This window comes from Typopeltis vanoorti, chromosome 11 (genome assembly GCF_054136105.1).
Source record: "Typopeltis vanoorti isolate ZY-2024b chromosome 11, IOZ_Tvanoo_1.0, whole genome shotgun sequence".
Classification (NCBI taxonomy): domain Eukaryota; kingdom Metazoa; phylum Arthropoda; class Arachnida; order Uropygi; family Thelyphonidae; genus Typopeltis; species Typopeltis vanoorti.
Window position 1 is genome coordinate 70,339,317 of NC_143559.1, and position 19,915 is coordinate 70,359,231.

Sequence of the window (19,915 nt, forward strand, 5' to 3'; positions counted from 1 at the left end):
CCTGGAAATTTGGATTTTTTTTTAATCCAGCAACTAAAAATCAACCATAGAACTCGCACTATTTTAGATGATAATATATAATGTTAGGGACCACAGATACATATTAAAATCATTGATAGCCATGAGCTAGCTGTCAGTGATTGGCAAAGAGTGGACTGCCCATTCTTCAGAAAAAATTAGGCCTCACCTTCTCTTTTTAAGAAATAAATTACAGTTTGAAAACAAGAATCAAACCCTGCAGACTCATTGGAAGACTGAAAAAACATTGATTTATTCCCAGAAGGCATATTGAGGTTATCTTTATAGAGGCAAAGTTGTCTGCAAGGAGGAAAAAAAAAAAACCCATTGATTCATGAAGTTGTCTTATAAGCCTTGAACATGACTGTTTAAAAAAAAAGAAAACATATAGAAAAATTCCTAGCATGTACTCTGAAAGAATACAGATGAAAAACATAAGTGAAGCAAAACATAGCTAAACAAGAGTTATGGAAAGAAAACAGTAAAAGCTAAATATCCGGAAGGCGGCAAAATGTTCTAGAGGTTAACTGAAAAAGATTAGAAATTGAGGCGAGAGTATTGTAAAAGGAATCAGATAACAAAGATGATGTGAAAACCAAAAATATTCTGAGTGTTTGAAGTAGTTACTTTGAATAACTATTAAATGACATAAGTAGTGACAGAACAGTGGTAAGAAATATTCATGTAGAATACAACCAGGAGTACATATCAATACTGTTCAGAATGGTTCAGTTTATATGGTGTAAATGGAACATTACATAGAGCAATATATAGTCTAATGTATTTAGGGTTTAGATGCAGGTTTAAATTCATCTTCAGATTTAATGGAATGAGAACAACAAAACAATGAAATAATTAAACACAGGTTTAATAGTTCTAATATTTCTTCTGTCACAGAGACATCATCTGAGATAAAACATAAAAATTATGACACACACAAAAATACACAAACAACAAGTGGAAGATGTTAGACTAGATGCCTAAAGGTTTACAAGCGGCATCCTATAAGGGTGTTTGGTAGCCAGCCTTGGCTTTTGGGAAAGAACTATAAACCACAGATTATGACACATTAAAAATGAAGATATTAGAAAGCAATGTGACATTCTTAGCATTCCAGTGTGTGAGCAGAGCTAATCTCAGGTGGTGTGGTCACTTAGACTGGGTGAGAAAAAGGTTATTATGGCAACCAAGATCTAGATAGATTGATGTAGTATTAAGTGCTTTAGAAGACCGAAACAAAAAGATCTGACAATATTGGAGTTTTGAACAGATAACAGACTAATTTGAAGGAAAATTGAATAAGAAGGTAGCAATAACCTAAACCGATAAAGGGTACATATCAGGAATTTGATATTAATGCTCTAGCATGGCCCATAAGTGAAAAAAAGCATTAATAAATCATCTATGCCTATCCAACATGCATTTATTTTTAAATTGTCAGAAATATTTTAATGATGTGTATCTTATTAATTTCGTCAACTTTGGCATATTTTCAAACGTCTTGTTTATGCTTATTGTATATGCAGGAGATATATGAAAGACATTGTTTTAGAAGCATATACAACCAAGTACCAAACTTTGCTCATGAAGTTTATTCATTTCTTCAAAAAAAGTCTATCTACATCATGGCAGTAACAAATTCCATTCTTTGTCACAAAATATAAAACTAAGATTTTTTTTACTGCTTTTAAAACAGAAATGTTTGTTTCTGGAGCTAATGACTTTTTTTTTTCTTGTTGTTGGTGAAGATGAGATTGAAGCAGTTCAGATTTTTTGCTTAGATAAATTCAGATCAGGTCTTGAACATGATTGTTTAATTCCTTTCTGTTGAACCAGAGAGAGAGTTTTAACAGCAGCTTCATAAATACTTTCATTTGATAACAATGAATTCCTATTCACACCAGCAGCAGAAGGTACATCACTACTGCAACACCTTGCAATTAGGTGGAACAAATATGAGAAGATGGTTTTCATAGAAAATCCAGATATTGTGCTTCAACAGAATTACCAATCTCTTGCATAATCTTCTGGATCTCTCCCAATAACCTGGTACCATCAGAGTTAGAGACTGTCCTTTTCCTTGAATCCAATGAGTCAAATTAATTTTATATGATATGCAGCAATAATGAGAGCCTACTTTTTTATTTAGTTTAGTTTACTATTTCACATTCATAGTAATAAAGATATACAAGTCCATGTTCATTTTGCTGCCTCTTTAATGCAACATAATAAAGAAATTAGATTAAGTTAAGGGGATAATAAATTCCGTATTATTTTACAGCCAGGTACGAAACTCAGAGATCGAAATCTAAGAGTTTCATGCCGAAGAACTATTGGCGAGTCCAAGCGTAAGTTATCACTCGAGTAGTACAACACTATGGCAACTCGTGTCAAAGGTGGAGCAAGCTCCGTCACTATCCGTAATATTTTCTCATAATGTAAAACGCAGCTCATAGGAGATGTATTACTGTTTTACTTTATAAGGAGAGGTCACTACCCAGACTGGTTTCGACCTTTATTGAGGTCTCATCAGTGCATAGGTAGACCTGGAACACCAAGGTTTAAGTGAACCAAACTTACATATGCCCCTACTAACGAATTGCCAGACCAGCGTACCCATATATTATTATTACTATGATAAAGAGCCAAGAGGCTATTTTTTTCCGGCAATATAAATTAAGTTAAGGGGATAATAAATCCTGTATTATTTTACAGCTGGGTATGAAACTCGGAGATCGAAATCCATCGAAATCTAAGAGTTTCATGCCGAAGAACTATTGGCAAGTCCAAGCGTAAGTCATCACTTGAGTAGTATAACACTATGGCAACTCGTGTCAAAGGTGGAGTAAGGGTACACCGGTCTGGCAATTCGTTAGTAGAGATATATGTAAGTTCAGTTCACTTAAACCTTGGTATTCCAGGTCTACCTACTCACTGATGAGACCTCAATAAAGGTCGAAACCGGTCTGGGTAGTAACCTCTCCTCATTATGTAAAACAGTAATACATCTCCTAGGAGCGGTGTTTTACATTATGAGAAAATATTAAGGATAGTGATGGAGCTTGCTCCACCTTTGACACAAGTTGCCATAGTGTTGTACTACCCAAGTGATGACTTATGCTTGGACTCGGCAACAGTTCTTCGGCATGAAACTCTTAGATTTCGATTTCCGAGTTTCTTACCCGGATGTAAAATAATACAGGATTTATTATCCCCTTAACTTAATTTATATTGCCAGAAAAAAATAGCCTCTTGGCTCTTTATCAAAGAAATTAGATATTTAAACAACTTATCACACTTTAAGATTCAAAGTACCTCCAAAAGGGTAACTAAATTACAATAATTTAAAATTTTAGCATTGTTATGACTAATTTTTAATCAAAAAATCAAATACACTGCATAAGGCATCGATCAGATATAATAAGGACTACTTGCTAAAATCTGGTCACTAAGTTTTCATTGTGGAAGCTGGCATGGGTCCAGAGATGAATAATCAAGGCAATATCAGGACTCTGGAATATGTGAAGATTTTTTTTTTTTTTTTAGGGGGGGGGGAAGGGGGCATGTAAATTGCAGGGTTTGGTGGATAGGAGGAGAAGAGGTGCTGTGATAGAGATAAGTTAGTGACAGAATCATACCATTTTAATAGAGAGGAAATTATAAAAATAGTTTAGGGAAAGAACAAGAGGATATCCTTGGAAGTTGTGTAAAGAACTATGTGATGAACTGTTTTTTTGTGCATGGAGAGTTTTAGGTGAGTGGAATGCATTGGCAAAATGCAACGTGAATGTGGGAAAAGTAAATGAATTAAAATTACAACATTCAATATATGGGAGATTTTATTATATAAGTCAAAGTGCTTTGAACATATTATTTATTGGTTAGCAAAACTGATGAGTCTGCAGACTCCATAGAGGTTGCTCTAATAATAATAATAATTCATGGTAAAATACGCCACCTCACAAAAGTACATATTTGGGAAACAATCATGCTACGGATTTTTTCAGATTTGGATTCAGCATCTCAAGATACAAACTAGAATCTAAATTAATTTCACTGGTCAAAAACATTCCGTTTGTTGACAGTATAATCAACAGGTCCTCTACTGTAACAATCCAAAATATTACTTGTTACAAGGATATCCTATCATCAGGAGAAAAGAAAAGAATTCAAATGACACCATTCAACACTCACATGATTTACATACCATGTGTTTAATTATTCATTCCTTGGTCATAGCTTTACCCAGTTAATAGCATATATCCACAACAGGATTCAAAGTACTAGGCCAACCATGTCAGTTTCAGCTAATTCAATGAATAGCATTTTTGGCTGCTGAATCTACTTTTGTTGTATCTGCTAAAAAGGTTTTTTTTTGTTGTTCTTCCATTTGGACAGTGCAGAATGTCCAAATTGTTCATAGAACAGGCTGAAAGATTCATTGAATTTTGCACATGTAGCATCTTTGAGAGAGCAGATTATGGATCAATTTAGTGATAGGATTGAAGGTTGTGGCTTGGTCATAATTTTGTAAAATAAATTTCTTTTTCTGTTTGACATTCCCTATGTATGGAATTGAAATGGCACTGCTATGAGCTCTTCCCCCCCCCCCTTAAATGTGAGTTATAGTAATTGAAAAGGAATTTTCTCCCTCCACCCTAGGGAGGTTAGTGTTTTATTAAGTAGTTCATCACTGGAACAAATGGATCTTGCTCTGTTGATGAGTGTTTTAAGAAAAAGACTCCATACAGTTCTGAGGAATTGTGGAAAGGTGGTGCATATCTTTGTTAATGTCAATTCATTTTCTGTCACTTATCAATCAATACTAGTTCAGGGTTTCTAGTGGTGAGTGTGTCTAAAAATGATGAACTGTGATTATTTGCTTTTTAAATAATAAAACCAACCCGAGAGTGATGTATGTTTGAACAATGGCACCAAATTACAAATACATCACATAACACAAACAGATGAAAAGTTTTAATGGTACTGAATTTAAGTGCCTTCTATTCAAAAATTTTTATTAAAGATGTTAACCAGTGAGGAGAAAAGAAGGGACACCATAGTGGTCCCTCTTGCTTGTATGGTTTATTATGTCATATAAAATATCTGGAGAACAACAACTTTTCATCAGGTAACCATACTGAACAATGAAAAAACTGCTGTCAAAGAACCCAAAAGTAGACAGCCATGCTACTTGCAGCATAGTACTTACATACGTAACTCATTTACTAAGACAAAGAAAACCCAAACAGGCAAGATCTATATAAATAAAAAAAAAATAAAAAAGTATAAAATTTGGTCCAGGTTTTCTTTCACAGCAATGATGTGCAATATGTATTATTATTTTTTTTTATTATTCACTATTAACAATGAAATAAAAATAACTAAGATGTTTTATAAGCATTTGGCTAAATATCTGAATCAAATTTTTTTAATCAGAACATTGGAAACTATACTAACAAATATGTTCGTTGCACTGTTATTTATTATTATTTTTAGCAATAATAGTATCTAAAACTATATAAAGAAATATATTTTTTATAATATCATATGAAAGATGAATTTTCTTTAGCTTATTGTCTCATTTATTTGCATACTATAAAAAAAAAATTATCATCCTCCTGCCTTGTTTTTTGTGAAATGGGATAAGCTGGATAAATTTATTTATTCCTACAATTTAACCCAATCTTGTTCCACTAAACTAAACTGCTCTGACTGCTGGTATTAGTGGATTTTTTTTTTTTAATTAAAAATGTTCCAGAAGTCTTGCACCATTTTTTCTAATTGCTGAACTAGCTACAATCAAAATGCTCAATTCCATAATTTGTTCAAATTGAGGCTAATATATTCACTAAAAATGATACATAACATTCCATCAGTATTTAATTAGAGTGCTGGTTTTTGTGTGCCAGGAAATGAGTACTGTCATTGCTGATCCTCAAGAGAATGTTTTTGTCTTCTAAAAGTTTACAAAATAAATTTGCATCTTTAATAATGCATATTTCAATTGGATGAAACTATTTCTACACAAATTTAAAAATATTTATTGAGAAGAAGCATTGCTCCCTTAGCTGCTGGTGTAAACTGTTTCCATAAACTGGAGTCAGCTGATAATTTCTGTATCCTTTCTTTATGAATAGTAAAGATTTCTGTAGATTCAAATGCTTCGGCCTGTGTTCTTTTGTTATAATTATTGATTACTTCTAGTGAAGGAAGAGCACACCTGTAATAAGAAACTGGCTAAGTGAATGATTAATGACAATCATATAAAAAAAAAAAGAACAATAAGTACATCCAAGATATAGGATGATTTTATTTCACACATTAAAATTTTCATAGTGGTAAGTAGCATTCATGCTGAAGTCTTCTAGGGAGATTTAAAAATATGTATGTATGTATGTAGGAATATGAAATGCAGTACTTATAATTCTAAAACTAAATATTTACAAGCCAATCTTTCAGTAGGTTAATCTAGAGACTTAAACAATGTACAGTGACAGATACCAACTGAAATGGCCTAAGAAACAGTCATGTGCTTTTATATGTATATCACCCCCCCCACACACACATACAAAAGAATGCTTCTAATAGCAAGGCTTATACGTTGGTCAGACATAACTGGTAATTAGTTTACGAAATTAACAACGCATATAAAGTATATTAATTAAAGGTAACTTTAATGAATAACTTCTATATTTCAGCAACGTCACATTGCCATCTTCAGGAACATAAAGATATGGTATGTGCACACAGGCACTAACACAAAGCAAATGAGGAAGAAAGCAAGAAACTAATATTGTTCCTAAAGTCCTAATGGTGCCCTCTTGCGGGCTAATTTGGTAGTCTTGGCAGTTGGGCTGAAGTTCTCATAATGTAAGTCTCCCAAATTTGGGGTAGTTTCATGCACCCAAATTTATTGAGGTTAGGAACGTTTTTTAGAGCTGCTGAAGATTCTTTGAATAATCTTTCATATTTAAACTTGCTGCGATGAATTATTTTTGTTTTCTTCCAACAAATTTTATGGTGGGTATCTAAGGCATGGTCTGCCAGCACAGAGCGGCTGTACTGGTGAAACCGGATGTAGTCTTGGTGTTCTGAAATCCTGATATTTGTTGTTCTGCCTGTTTGGCCAAAGTAGGACAATTTGCAGCTGCAAGGGACCTGGTATACACCAGGTAGGTCTAGGGGAAGTGGTTGGTCTTTGGTAGAATGGATAAGGGATGCCAACTTTTTGTATGGTCTGTAACAGGAAGTAAGGTCATATTTTTTGAGGATATTGGTTATTTTCTCAGAGGTACCCTGGATGTAGGGGATGGTGATAGACTTGGTGTAATCTTTATTGTGGAGGGGGAGTTGTGGTTTACTGGTTTTAGTATTTTTTGGATTTTTTTGGGGTTATAGCCATTGGCTAAGAAAGTGTTGAGGATGTGGTTTAGTTCAGTAGTTAGGGCCTTGTCATCTGAGCAGATTAATTTTGCCCTGTTATATAGTGTTTTTATAACCCCATATTGTTGTGAGGGGGGGGGGAAACTGCTGGTGAATGTATCTGCCAGTATGGGTGGGTTTTCTGTGAACAGAGAAAACCAAAGATCCATCAAGCTGGTGGGTGATTAAAGTGTCTAAGAAGGGGAGGGTGTTGTTTTCCTCTTTTTCTAAGGTGAACTGGACTGTGGGGTGTTGGTTGTTTAAGTGTGTTAGGAAGGAATGGAGTGTGTCCGAGCCATGTGGCCAAATAGCAAACACATCATCCTATTTGCTATTTGGCCACATGGCTCAGACACACTCCATTCCTTCCTAACACACTTAAACAACCAACACCCCACAGTCCAGTTCACCTTAGAAAAATATCCTCAAAAAATAAGACCTTACTTCCTGTTACAGACCATATAAAAAGTTGGCATCCCTTATCCGCTCTACCAAAGACCAACCACTTCCCCTTGACCTACCTGGTGTATACCAGGTCCCTTGTAGCTGCAAATTGTCCTACTTTGGCCAAACAGGCAGAACAACAAATATCAGGATTTCAGAACACCAAGACTACATCCAGTTTCACCAGTACAGCCACTCTGGGCTGGCAGACTTAGATACCCACCATAAAATTCGTTGGAAGAAAACAAAAATAATTCATCGCAGCAAGTTTAAATACGAATTATTCAAAGAATCTTCAGCAGCTCTAAAAAATGTTCCTAACCTCAACAAATTTGGGTGCATGAAACTGCCCCAAATTTGGGAGACTTTCATTATGAGAACTTCAGCCCAACTGCCAAGACTACCAAATTAGCCCGCAAGAGGACACCATTAGGACTTTAGGAACAATATTAGTTTCTTGCTTTCTTCCTCATTTGCTTTGTGTTAGTGCCTGTGTGCACATACCATATCTTTATGTTCCTGAAGATGGCAATGTGACGTTGCTGAAATATAGAAGTTATTCATTAAAGTTACCTTTAATTAATATACTTTATATGCGTTGTTAATTCCGTAAACTAATTACCAGTTACAAAAGAATGCTGTACATAAGAAATGGTTAGGGAGAAAGAAAGAATCATGATGTTTCTTAAACATTCGGGGGAAGGGGAGATAAGTTTAAAGCTAAACTGTGTACATTGTTGACCAGCAGTTCACGTGTTCACATGCTACAGAAGAAATCAGAAGAATGGTGTGGCCAGTTTGGTGGAGCAGAAGACCTATAAAAATACTTATAGTAAAGTCATAATGCAGAAACATTATGAGAAAGTGAATGGAGCGAGAAAAGTCAATTACTGTTACACTCCTTTTGGCAATCTCTTGTCATTAATATCTTTGGACAGAAGAAAGGTTACAGCAGCATGCCAAATTTATTTAAAATAAATGAAGTGATGCAATCATTTTCTAGAGCACACTATACTAGTTCGCCCTTAGATTATCATCCAAAGAACATATATGATTTTTCTGTTCTTTCCTTCTAATCATCATCATCACGAACCATTGGCTCACTGCCCGTTGATGTCTGATGCCTGTTTCACTATCTTCTTCCACCTTTCTTTGTCCAGTACACAGTGTCGCAGTTTTTGTACACCCATTCCACACCAGTCTTTTATATCATCTATCCATTCTCTGTATGGTCTCCCTCTTCTGTTTAAGCCATCCAAAATACCAAACATAAATGTCTTTATCTTCCGGTCCTCACTCATTCTACAGATGTGTCCAAATAATTGCAGCTTCCATTTTATAATCTTCTGCATTAGATTTGGTTGTATCTTCTAATAGATCTCTTCATTGGTGATTTTCTGTACCCATCCTATTCTTAGAATCTTCCTGTAACAAGTTCTTTCAAATGCCAAAATTCTTTTTCTTGATTCCTTATTTATTACCCACGTTTCAGATCCATACAGTACACCACTAAAGATGCATGTTTCCAATACTCTAAGTTTTGTTTGCAGACTGATCACTTTACTTTTCCAGATGTATCCATGGCCTTCAGATTTGTTCTTCCCTTTGCAATCCTGATCTTTATTTCTTTTTTATAGTCCAAGTCATATGTCAGTTTACTTCCCAAATATGTGAATTGTTCTACATTTTCTATATCAGTTCCATCCACTTGTATCTTTTGTTTCATGTTCTTCTCACCAAATACCATCTTTGTTTTTTCAAAGTTCAAATACAAGTCCAAATCTCTTCCCTTTCTCATTTAACAGTTTCAGTGTTTTTTGTAGTTCTCTTTCGTCTTCTTCAATAATAACAATGTCATCTGCAAATCTCAGATTGTTAATTCTCATTCTGTGTACAGATATTCCTTTGGCATCTTCTTTCATTTTATCCATTGCTCTTTCTAAATGTGCGATGAAAATGCTTGGTGATATTGGGTCTCCCTGTCTAGTACCTCTGCTTGTTTTAAACCATTTCCCCAAATCATCATCACCTATTCTAACTGCTGCAACTGCATTCTGATAAACATCTTTTAATATAGCTATTAGTTTTTTATTAATTCTATAGGATTCCATAACTGCTAATGTCACTTTCTGGTCAATACTGTCAAATGCTTTCTGAAAATCAACAAAGCAAGTATATATGTTTTGGTTTTTTCTCCTAGCTTTCTCTGCTATTAACCTCATTGTCAAAATCTGTTGAATTGTAGTTCTATCTTTCCTAAATCCTGCTTGCTCGCCTGCAAGGTATGCTTCCAATTGTGTTCTCAATCTTTCTGTCAATATGATCATCATCACTTTACCAAGGTGACTTATCAAGGCAATTGTTCTATAATTTCCTTCTAATGGTAGCAGTCTATCCTTTTCCAAAATAACATTATCACTTAACAATTTGAAATCTAAATATTAGGTTCCACATTGTTAAGTGATGCTATAAACTCTTGGGAAGAACATGAATCCTAGAGGTCTAATCTATCTTAAGCAGACAAATTTTATCCTGTAATTTGTATTAGTTAATTTTGTAACATTTTAGAAGATAGCCTAATTATCTGTAATGCAGTCTAATAGAATGCTAAATGATAAGCATTTACATCCCACTGAGAGGTGTAGATATCATACCTCAACCCCTACATACATTAGTTCACTCCTCCATAGTTTCCTCCAGCCTAATTTAATGCTCTGTTGGTTGGGAGAATATCCAGAGAGAGAGATGGAGTTGCTATACTATACCAAAATGAAAGTATAAGCAGAATATTGGGCTACAGACTGACAAGATTTTTGATGTTCGGCATACTTCACATCGTGGTGGCTAGTACATCATTTTCATGAACATTGTATACGTCTCATGTTTACTAGACATTGCAATCCAGCTTAGCAATATCAGGAAGTCTTAATCCATCCCCTATGACAAAAGGACAAATTCTATATGATGTGTGTGTGTGGTATATTACTCATCTTACACGCTCTTTCACTTTCTCAGATATCTCATTATCCCCAAAATCTCAAATCCTAAAACAGGCAAATAAGGAGTATTTGTTTTATTAATAAAGAGCTGCTACAGTTCAGTTGTTAACTGTGACACCTTTGGTTGAAAGACCTTGGTTCAAATTCTATCTAGGATGCAAAGAACCTTTCTGAGAGCTTTTCAAGTGGAGGCGAGTTAGTCGATCTCATATGAAAATTGAAGGATTTTTTCCTCATGAAAACTTAAGATTTTTTCATCCATAAGTTTTCAGGGGGGAGGGAGGGAAAGCCTGTATCACAGGATAACAGACATACAGATATGATCAAATTCCCTATCATAGTATTAATTAAGGTTCTATGAAAGCAAATTACTCCATAGGTCATTGAATCTTACACAGTGATGAAGATGAGAAAGCCTAAGTTTCCGTGGTGTAGTGGTTATCACATACACCACATACATACAAGGTCCATGGTTCGATCCCAAGCAGAAACATGTTTTGGGACTGGTGAGATCCAGAATTGGGTTGACAACAGTGGTATTATATTTGATGGATGAATTTTCTAAAGGGAGGTCATGTTTTAGTAATCTACGTATCACAATAAGGTGAGGGCTTCACTGGACAAAGGAGATAGATGCATAGTAGTATACTTAGATTTTACAAAGGCTTTTTGATAGATTAACACATGATAAGTTGCTAGTCAAACTAGAGTGGATGGGGTTGGATATTAGACTAGTGCATTGAACTGGAGTTGGCTGTCTGATAGGTATCAACAAGTTGTGTATGGGGAAGCAATATCCCAGAAGAGATAAGTCACTAGTGGTGTGCCTCAGGGGTCTGTTTTTAGGACCATTGCTGTTTAGCCTGTATGTTAATGATATTGGGGAAGATTTGAATGGAGATATACAGCTGTTTGCAGATGATGCAAAGTTGGGATAAACTATGAGGAGTAGAGCGGATGTTATGGCCTTACAAGAAGACTTGAATAGATTGAGTGAATGGGCAGAGTGGGAATGCCAATTCAGTGTTGCAAAATGTAAGGTTTTAAAATTTGGGAAATAAATATAGGATGTAGAATTTATGCTTGGTGGAGATATATTGCTGGAGGGGAGAAAATAAGAGATCTTGGAGTAATGGTGGATAAGGATCTAAAATTCAGAGGACATATTGCCAAAATTATGAGGTCAACACAATAAATTCTGGGAATGATGTAGAGGACACTGACTTGTAGAAGTAACAATATTCTGGTTCCATTCTGTCAGGCCTTGATTAAGCCACATGTGGACTACTGTGCACAGATGTGCACAGTAGTCCACATGTTTCCAACATCTGGACCTTTCCAGATGTTGGAAAGGTCCAGAGGCAATGGACTAAGGTAGTTTCTGATCTCTGGAATGTTGAATATGAAGAAAGGTTGAGAAGATGCAATTTACAGAGTGTAGTGGAGAGAAGGGTGATATGATAGTGACATACAAGTTGGCAAGGACTTGCTATAGGACTAACGTTGAAGAGGCTTTTCATAAAATGGTGGGAGATGGAGAAAGAACAAGTGGTCATCCCTGGATGCTGTATAAGGAGGGTGTGAGCAAGGGAATGAGAAGCAGGTTTTTTGGATGGAGAGTTGTGAATGATTGGAATGCATTGCCTAAGAGTGTGGTGTCCGCATAGAATTTGAATGTGTTTAAGGCAAGGTATGATAAGCGGTCTATATGACAAAGGGACCTCCTAGATGAGTCTCTGACTCCAATGAGGTCTTAGGATGATAATAATAATAATACATATGTAGGCAGTCTTAGAAATGAAGAAATCATATTGAACATTCATGACAAGTGAGCAGGTACCTTTAAAGAATATCAAGAAAAAGTAGAAAAAAGCTAAATTATGTGGAAAGATAACTAAATAATGTCAGCCTGGTTGGCTGAGGTTAACACATCTGCTCTCTGTCCAGCAGCCAACAGGTTCAAATCCTGCCAGAGGAATGGATGTTTGCAAATGTCTTTAGGTGAGAGAGAGATCAATTTCATTGCCCAGTGTGAGATCACTGCCCCACTTATTTGAGGCCAGAGGTGCCCTGGCAAGAAAAAGTTTTATGTTTGATCTCCAGAATGGGGGGGGGGGGAGGGGAAGGTTCTGAATTATGTAAAAATAAATAAAAATGCAAAAAATATTTAAATTAATAATAATAATAATAACAAACACATTCCTGGCCTACTCATGGCACGATGTACTATAGGTTTACAACTTTTCATGGATGTGAGTCAAAAACAGGAAGATTGAAAAAAAATACAAAAAAAAAAAAATTTACTAAAGCCATCAAAGAAGCTCAAATGGAGAAAGGAATATTGTAAAAGGAATCAGTGATAAAGGTGACAATAAAAACTGAAGATAAGAATATTCTGGACATCAGATTAAATAGAATGGTCAAGGGTACTGACAATTCTTTAGCCGCTTCACGTACAACACGAGCTAGTATACCATCCAATCCCAGAGATGTAATGACATTGAGCTTTTGTAATAGACTACTCACCTCCACCTCATTCACCACAATTCCCGTATAAACTTTTGGTTCATTCATTTCTGCAATGTCACCACCTGGATGATATATTCTTGCAAAGTGCTCGCTCAGTAATTCAACTATATCAACTGATTCAGTTACCTCCCTACCATCGGCATTCTTTAAAATCATTCTGCCATATACATTTTTCTTCTACTTGCAACATATCGAAAAAACTGTTTAGGATTGTCTTTAGCCTGCATGGCCAATGTTCTTTCGTCATCCTTTTTTGGTTTTCTTACCACACTCGTTACCCTTCTGACCGGGGCTTTATACTGTTCATGTGTCTGCTGGTCACCTTTCTCCTTAAATTCCCTCCATAGTTGTTTCTTTTTTTGCAGCTCAAGCTTAATGATGTTATTCATCTATTTAACTCCTACTTGATTTATTATTCAGACTCTAGGTATACAGTCAGCCACTGCTTCATGCAAACACTTCTTAACCGCCTCCCATGTACTGTCAACTCCTAGCCCTTGCAGTTTTACATGCCATGGCACTGTACCAATCAATCTCCTAAGCTTGCCATACTTACCAGCCCGATAATTCCACATGTACCCTGTCTTAATTGTAAATTCCACACCTTTAGCCACCTCCCATGTCAAGACCCTATGATCACTCTCACCAATTGGTGGCAACGTGGTCATATTCATTACAGCCAAATTCTCAGATGCAATTACCAATTAAAGCACTCTCTGACCCCTAGTATTTTCCATTACATGCTGTCGCAGATAATTATCCCTTAATAACCGCATAAATTCCAATTCCTACCTCCCATGTGTCCTCTCCTCCTTCCAATCAATGTTACCATAGTTGAAATCTTCCATAATAATTACCCTCCTTCCACTCATTTCTTCTATTTGCTTATGCATACTATCTCCACCATCTATTCCATCACCTGGTCTCTAGCAGCACCCAACTGTATATTTTGTTCTGCTAGTTTCAATCTCATACCAAATAGCCTCAAATGTGCTCTTATCTCTATCCTGCGGTTCCACTTCTATTCTCCTTGGCTGTAGCTCATCAACTATCATCAATAACACACCTCCCCCATTTTATTCTCCCTGTTTCTCCTGAACACACCATATCCCTCACATTCAATCCCACTAGCTGTGTCATCTTCTGTCAGCCATGTTTCACTAATCCCAATAACCTGTGGTCTGGAAGTGCCAACCAAGGCCAAAAATTCTTCCTTCTTCTTCCTAATACTGCTGGCATTTGTATACATGAACTGAAGAAGCCGATTTGTCCCATCCCTGTTTTGATGCCTTATACTAACTATCCCATTATGATTTGTGGTCTTTCCTATCGCTTGGGCATATTACACACATTCACACACTCAACTGTCTCCCTAAAATCTGCATATCTACCCCCCCCCCTTAATAACTCTAGTTTCCCTGGTTCTGTACATTCACTTCCACCACATTCGACAACACCTTTTCAAGTCTCCGCACACCAAATCCATTAAAATGTAATCCATCCATTTTATATAAATCCTTTCGCCCATCGAACTTATTCCACACATCCACAAATTCCACACCACTCATCAAACATAATTCACACAAAGTCATTAGCAATTATGGCCCTCCCTCTATACTCTTCACTGTCATGCCGTGGCAACAGACTCACCATCCTAACTCTCTCACTCTTGTCTTTTACTACCTCAAGCAATTTCTTCACATCCTCACTCATAACCTTTTTGTTTCCTTTCAAATCATTTGTACCCGCTACCACTATCAGTTCCTTCACCCGCTGTTTTTGCATTCTAATTGACTCGCTTACATTCTTAACGTTCGCACCAGGTTGGTACGATTTTGTTAAACTCTCAACTAACACACCTCTTACTAGGGAATCTCCATACAACACACACTCTTTCATTTTATTTACACTCAGTATCATACCCTTATTTTTTCTATCATACTTTTGCCGATTATTAGTCAGTACGCTTGTTAAAGATTTTTGCCAACGTCCCAGTTGCTGGTTTACTCCATGTATCTCTCCGCATAATAGAGCTATTTCACTCATTGCATCAGTGTCATCATTTTTATTTTCCGATGATTCATTCAATTGTTCTGTATGCTTAACTTCATTCTCTCTTACAACGCCACCCTCACAGCTATCAGGTACTACCTCGCAAACATCCTCATTTGTACCTCTAATATCGCTGTTATCTGGATTCTCACTTCCGACAATGTTATCACTCACACGACCTGAAACACTCTTTAAATCCTCACATTCTTTACACACCACTCCGCAATCATTGTTTAACCAGAATCGAACCGCTCTCCTCGACGCATACGTTTCACAAACGGTATACTGAATCATGTCTTTTAAGTTAAGATTTTCAGACAAATATGGCGATCTGGATGCCATCTTTGTATTCCTCTTTATGGGAGCCATGTGCACAGATAAACGATCTATCCATTTACTATTAAAGTTATTGAGGTAACTTTTTATTAACACACTATCATATTACAATGGTAACCTGTAACTTATTGACATTGTATCACATGGCTTAAAATGGCTGCATGACAAGTAACTTCCATTCAGTGTTGCCAACATTTGATGATAGAAACATGGTATAAAGAATTGTAGTAATAAGTTTAACTTTTGTTTAAAGCTGTCATAAAACATTTAGAAGTTTGAACTTTTTCTGTTTTAATCCCCGCAGGATGTTAGAAACATTGATTTTTAGAAAAGAAATCATTAAGGTCACAGGCCAGATACGAAGCCTCTGTGGGCCATATCCAGCCCATTGGTCACCAGTTTGCGACCCCCTGCACTAGAGCTTACTGCTAAATAGTACACGCTTTTCAATCAAACTTTTGATTTGAAAACCATTTCTGGTTTTCAAATCAAAAGTTTTACATATAGAAAATGGGGGGAAAATGAAAGTGTTTATTCAACATCAATACCAATAAATGAGGAATAACGATATTACTCTTTTTCGAGTAATATTAGTGTTTTACTATTACAAACTACTCCATATGCTTTTATCTAAATTTGTTATTCTCTTTATATGAGTAAATTTCACGTTTAGAACTCTAATTTATAACTGATACTAGCGTTAATCCTTGTGTTACACCTTAAATACTGAATATATACATTATAGATATCAAATATTCTAATACTTAGGATTAAAAAATTAAAAATCTACTGACTTTATGTAAAATTCTGCAGAAGAGCGTCCTCCAGTCAAACAATTTTTCACCAAGCCAAGCAACACAGGAGAACTAAGAGTGTGCAGGGGAGTGTTTATTTCATCTTTGACTTCTCGTAGTATTGATGTAAATATTTCTTTTACTACTACACTTGATGACACTGACTTTAACACAGCAGATGATGGTATTTGTCCATGCAACACCTCCTAGATTTAAAAAATACGGAAAGGAAAAACTTAATGATTTTGAAAAAAGTGATTATCACTCCATAATTTTTACTTTGTTGGTGGGCTGTGTAAGATAAAAGTGAAACTATTTCTGATGCAGAAGTGTGCCCTTCCACTAGTTTCTCCAAAGTCACATTTTACTTATGGATCTTACTATACATTTTATTTATGGGGTGTAATCTAGCTTGCCTCCACGTGGTGCACCCTGGGTAACGCTAATTGAGCTAGAATGATTTGGCAGCCAGTCTAACACTTAATTCTCTTGGCTAAGGCATACAGTCAAACAATACTAATTTTTCTGATTTTATTGATGATGCTGACAAAAAATTGGGATTTAGTCTTAAGATGTGTCAAATGAATATCGAGGGAATTAACAGAGCAAAATGTGATTATTTCTGCAAAATACTACAGGAAAATAACAGTGACACTGTGCTTCTTCAAGAAACATATGCTGAAAATGAAGACGACCTTAACAGAAGAAGAAAAATAATAATTACACCCTGATTGGTGCTACATACCACTGGAATTATGGCATTGCAACATATATTACGGATGATATAGAAAATGCTTTTGTCCTAACAACGAGATGTGATAACGATACCCCATCTTGTGAGTGTGAAAATTCGCAATGTAACAATAGTTGTCTATAAACCTCCTTTAACATAATGGTCTATAGATGAACTAAGATGTGATACCCACTTATCAACATCCAACAGTATGGATTGGTGATTTTAATAGCCATCATGAAGAATTGCGGTACTGTCCTCGTTCAATGGGCAGAAATTATTAATATACACCTTGTGTTTGATGCCAAGGATAGAAATACCTTTAGATCAGCAGCATGGCAAATGGAGTCTAATCCGGACTTATGTTTTGTTTCATTAAACACAGAAGGGCAACCAGTAATAGCAAGACGATATGTACTTTCTAACTTCCCACACAGTTAACATTGACCGTTGTTATTAGAAATTGGTATGACACTACCTATAGTAAGATCCTTTCCACAACAGCATTGGAATTTTAGAAAACCAAATTGTAGAAATTTTGCAAATGAATTGGATAAATGTGTTCGTGAGATACCTACTAGAGTCGCGGAGTACAACAGATTCATAGGAGCGATCATATCAACTGTAAAAAAATACATCCCTAGAGGTTACAGAAAAGATCATGTTCCCGGATGGAATGAAGAGAGTGAAAATGTTTATACAGAGTTCCTCAAAAGTGAAGATCCTGAAACAGAAGATGAATTACCACAAACTGAATTCATCTTGAAAAACAACATGGATTGATATAGTTGAAAACCTTGACTTCAAACGATCAAGTAGAAAAGCTTGGAATCTTCTTCAAAAACCATCCACAACTAATCTACATAAAAGAAAGAGCATAACGATCTCTCCTTAGAAAAATAGCTAATCAAATCGTTAATATGTCAAGGGCACCTAGGGACCATGAACATACCAAGAAAGTTAAGAAAGAACTTACAGCACTAAAAACAAATGTCCTTGCTTTCTCACAATCTGCCTCAATCTTTACTATAGATGAAGTAAAAGCCGTCATAAAAGATGTCAAAGCAGGCAAGGCCCCATGCTTCGACAGTATCTATCCTGAATTCTTGATTAATAGCGAGCCAAATACTATAAAATGGCTTTCTGAATTATTCTCTGATATATTACTGACTGGCCGACTACCCAGCCAGTTTAAGAAATCAAAAATAGTTGCTATTTTTAAATCTGGAAAACTTTCCCAGGAGGCAAAAAGTTAGACCCATTGCTTTATTGAATTGCATCTATAAAATATTAGAACGCCTTCTTGTACAGATTGTCTATACCAATCATGCAGCACATCCCGATTGAACAAGCTGGTTTTAGAGAAAAATGTGGTTGCTGTGACCAAGTGCTCACTTTAACATCATACATAGAAGCTGGATTCCAGAAGCAAGAAAAAACATCAGCCGTCTTCTTAGACATAACAGCAGCCAAAGATACAGTTTGACATGAAGGTTTTATATACAGATTTCTTAGTATTGTCCCATGTAAATGGACTGTGCACTTAATTTCCTTCATGCTCACACAACGTTTTTTTTTCAAGTTATATTAGGAAATAAAATGTTCTGACAACGAAAACTTAATAATGGCCTTCCACAAGGGTCAGTATTGGCACCCATGCTTTATAATCTATACACATACAACTTGCCTGCCACCATCTCATGCAAGTTTCGTTATGTTGATGACACTGTAATTGCCATTTGACACAAAAACACGAATCAGGCTGAAAAGGTACTTATACAAAAGACCTGAAAACAATAGGCGAATGTTACAAAAAATGGAGGCTCCAGCTCAATCCAGACAAAATAGAAGTATCAAGCTTTCGCCTTAATAATCACATGACAGCTGCCACTTTGCATATCTGCTTTGAAGGATACTTACTACAACACAATAAGTTTCCAAAGTACTTGGGCATGACTTTGGATCACACGCTCTCTTATAAACAACATCTAATAAATGTTTCTGCTAAGTTAAGAACCCATAACAACATAATACAAAAACTAAGAGGCACAACATGAAGAGCAACAGCCAAACATCTACAGATTATAGCTCTCGGACTAGTTTTCTCTGTTGCCGAATATTGTTCACCAGTGTGGCTAAATCAGTCTAAATCAATCAATGCCAGAGATCAGTCTCATTGAATTATTTACGTGTTGATAACCAACTAAATAATACAATGAGACTGACTTCTGGCACAATTAAATAAACGCCCACACACTGGCTTCCGGCTCAACAATATTGTTCCACCAAGTCTGTGCAGAACTAAAGCTCTCTTACAGGAGTATAAGAAGAGCCTGGACAACACAGTCCTACCAATACACTTAGATCTCCCAGATTTGAGTGTACAACAACTGAGATCGAGACATCCACCATTACAATTAGCCCAATAACTATTACATTCTAACTTCGACGTGAAGCAAAAGTGGCAAGAACAGTGGGAGAATCAGACAGATAATATTACAAAATTTTTCCTCAACAAATTACAAGAAAGTTTTGATGCTTTCTCAAACCTTCCACGAAAATCCTAGACTCAGCTTAATAGAATA

At 35.9% G+C, this 19,915-nt stretch overlaps 1 protein-coding gene across 1 annotated transcript in view; it reads right to left on the reverse strand.

Annotated features, from left to right (window-relative positions):
• Positions 1 to 3,839: 3,839 nt before the first annotated feature.
• Positions 3,840 to 19,915, reverse strand: part of LOC150101707 (uridine diphosphate glucose pyrophosphatase NUDT22-like) — a 31,952-nt gene continuing 15,876 nt past the window's right edge. The window contains exons 2-3 of the mRNA XM_090400113.1: positions 16,598 to 16,803; positions 3,840 to 6,241 (exon numbers count right to left, since the gene is read on the reverse strand). Of these exons, the coding sequence (XP_090256239.1) occupies positions 6,052 to 6,241; positions 16,598 to 16,803 (396 nt within the window). The 3' untranslated portion in view covers positions 3,840 to 6,051. The remainder of the gene's footprint in view (positions 6,242 to 16,597; positions 16,804 to 19,915) is intronic.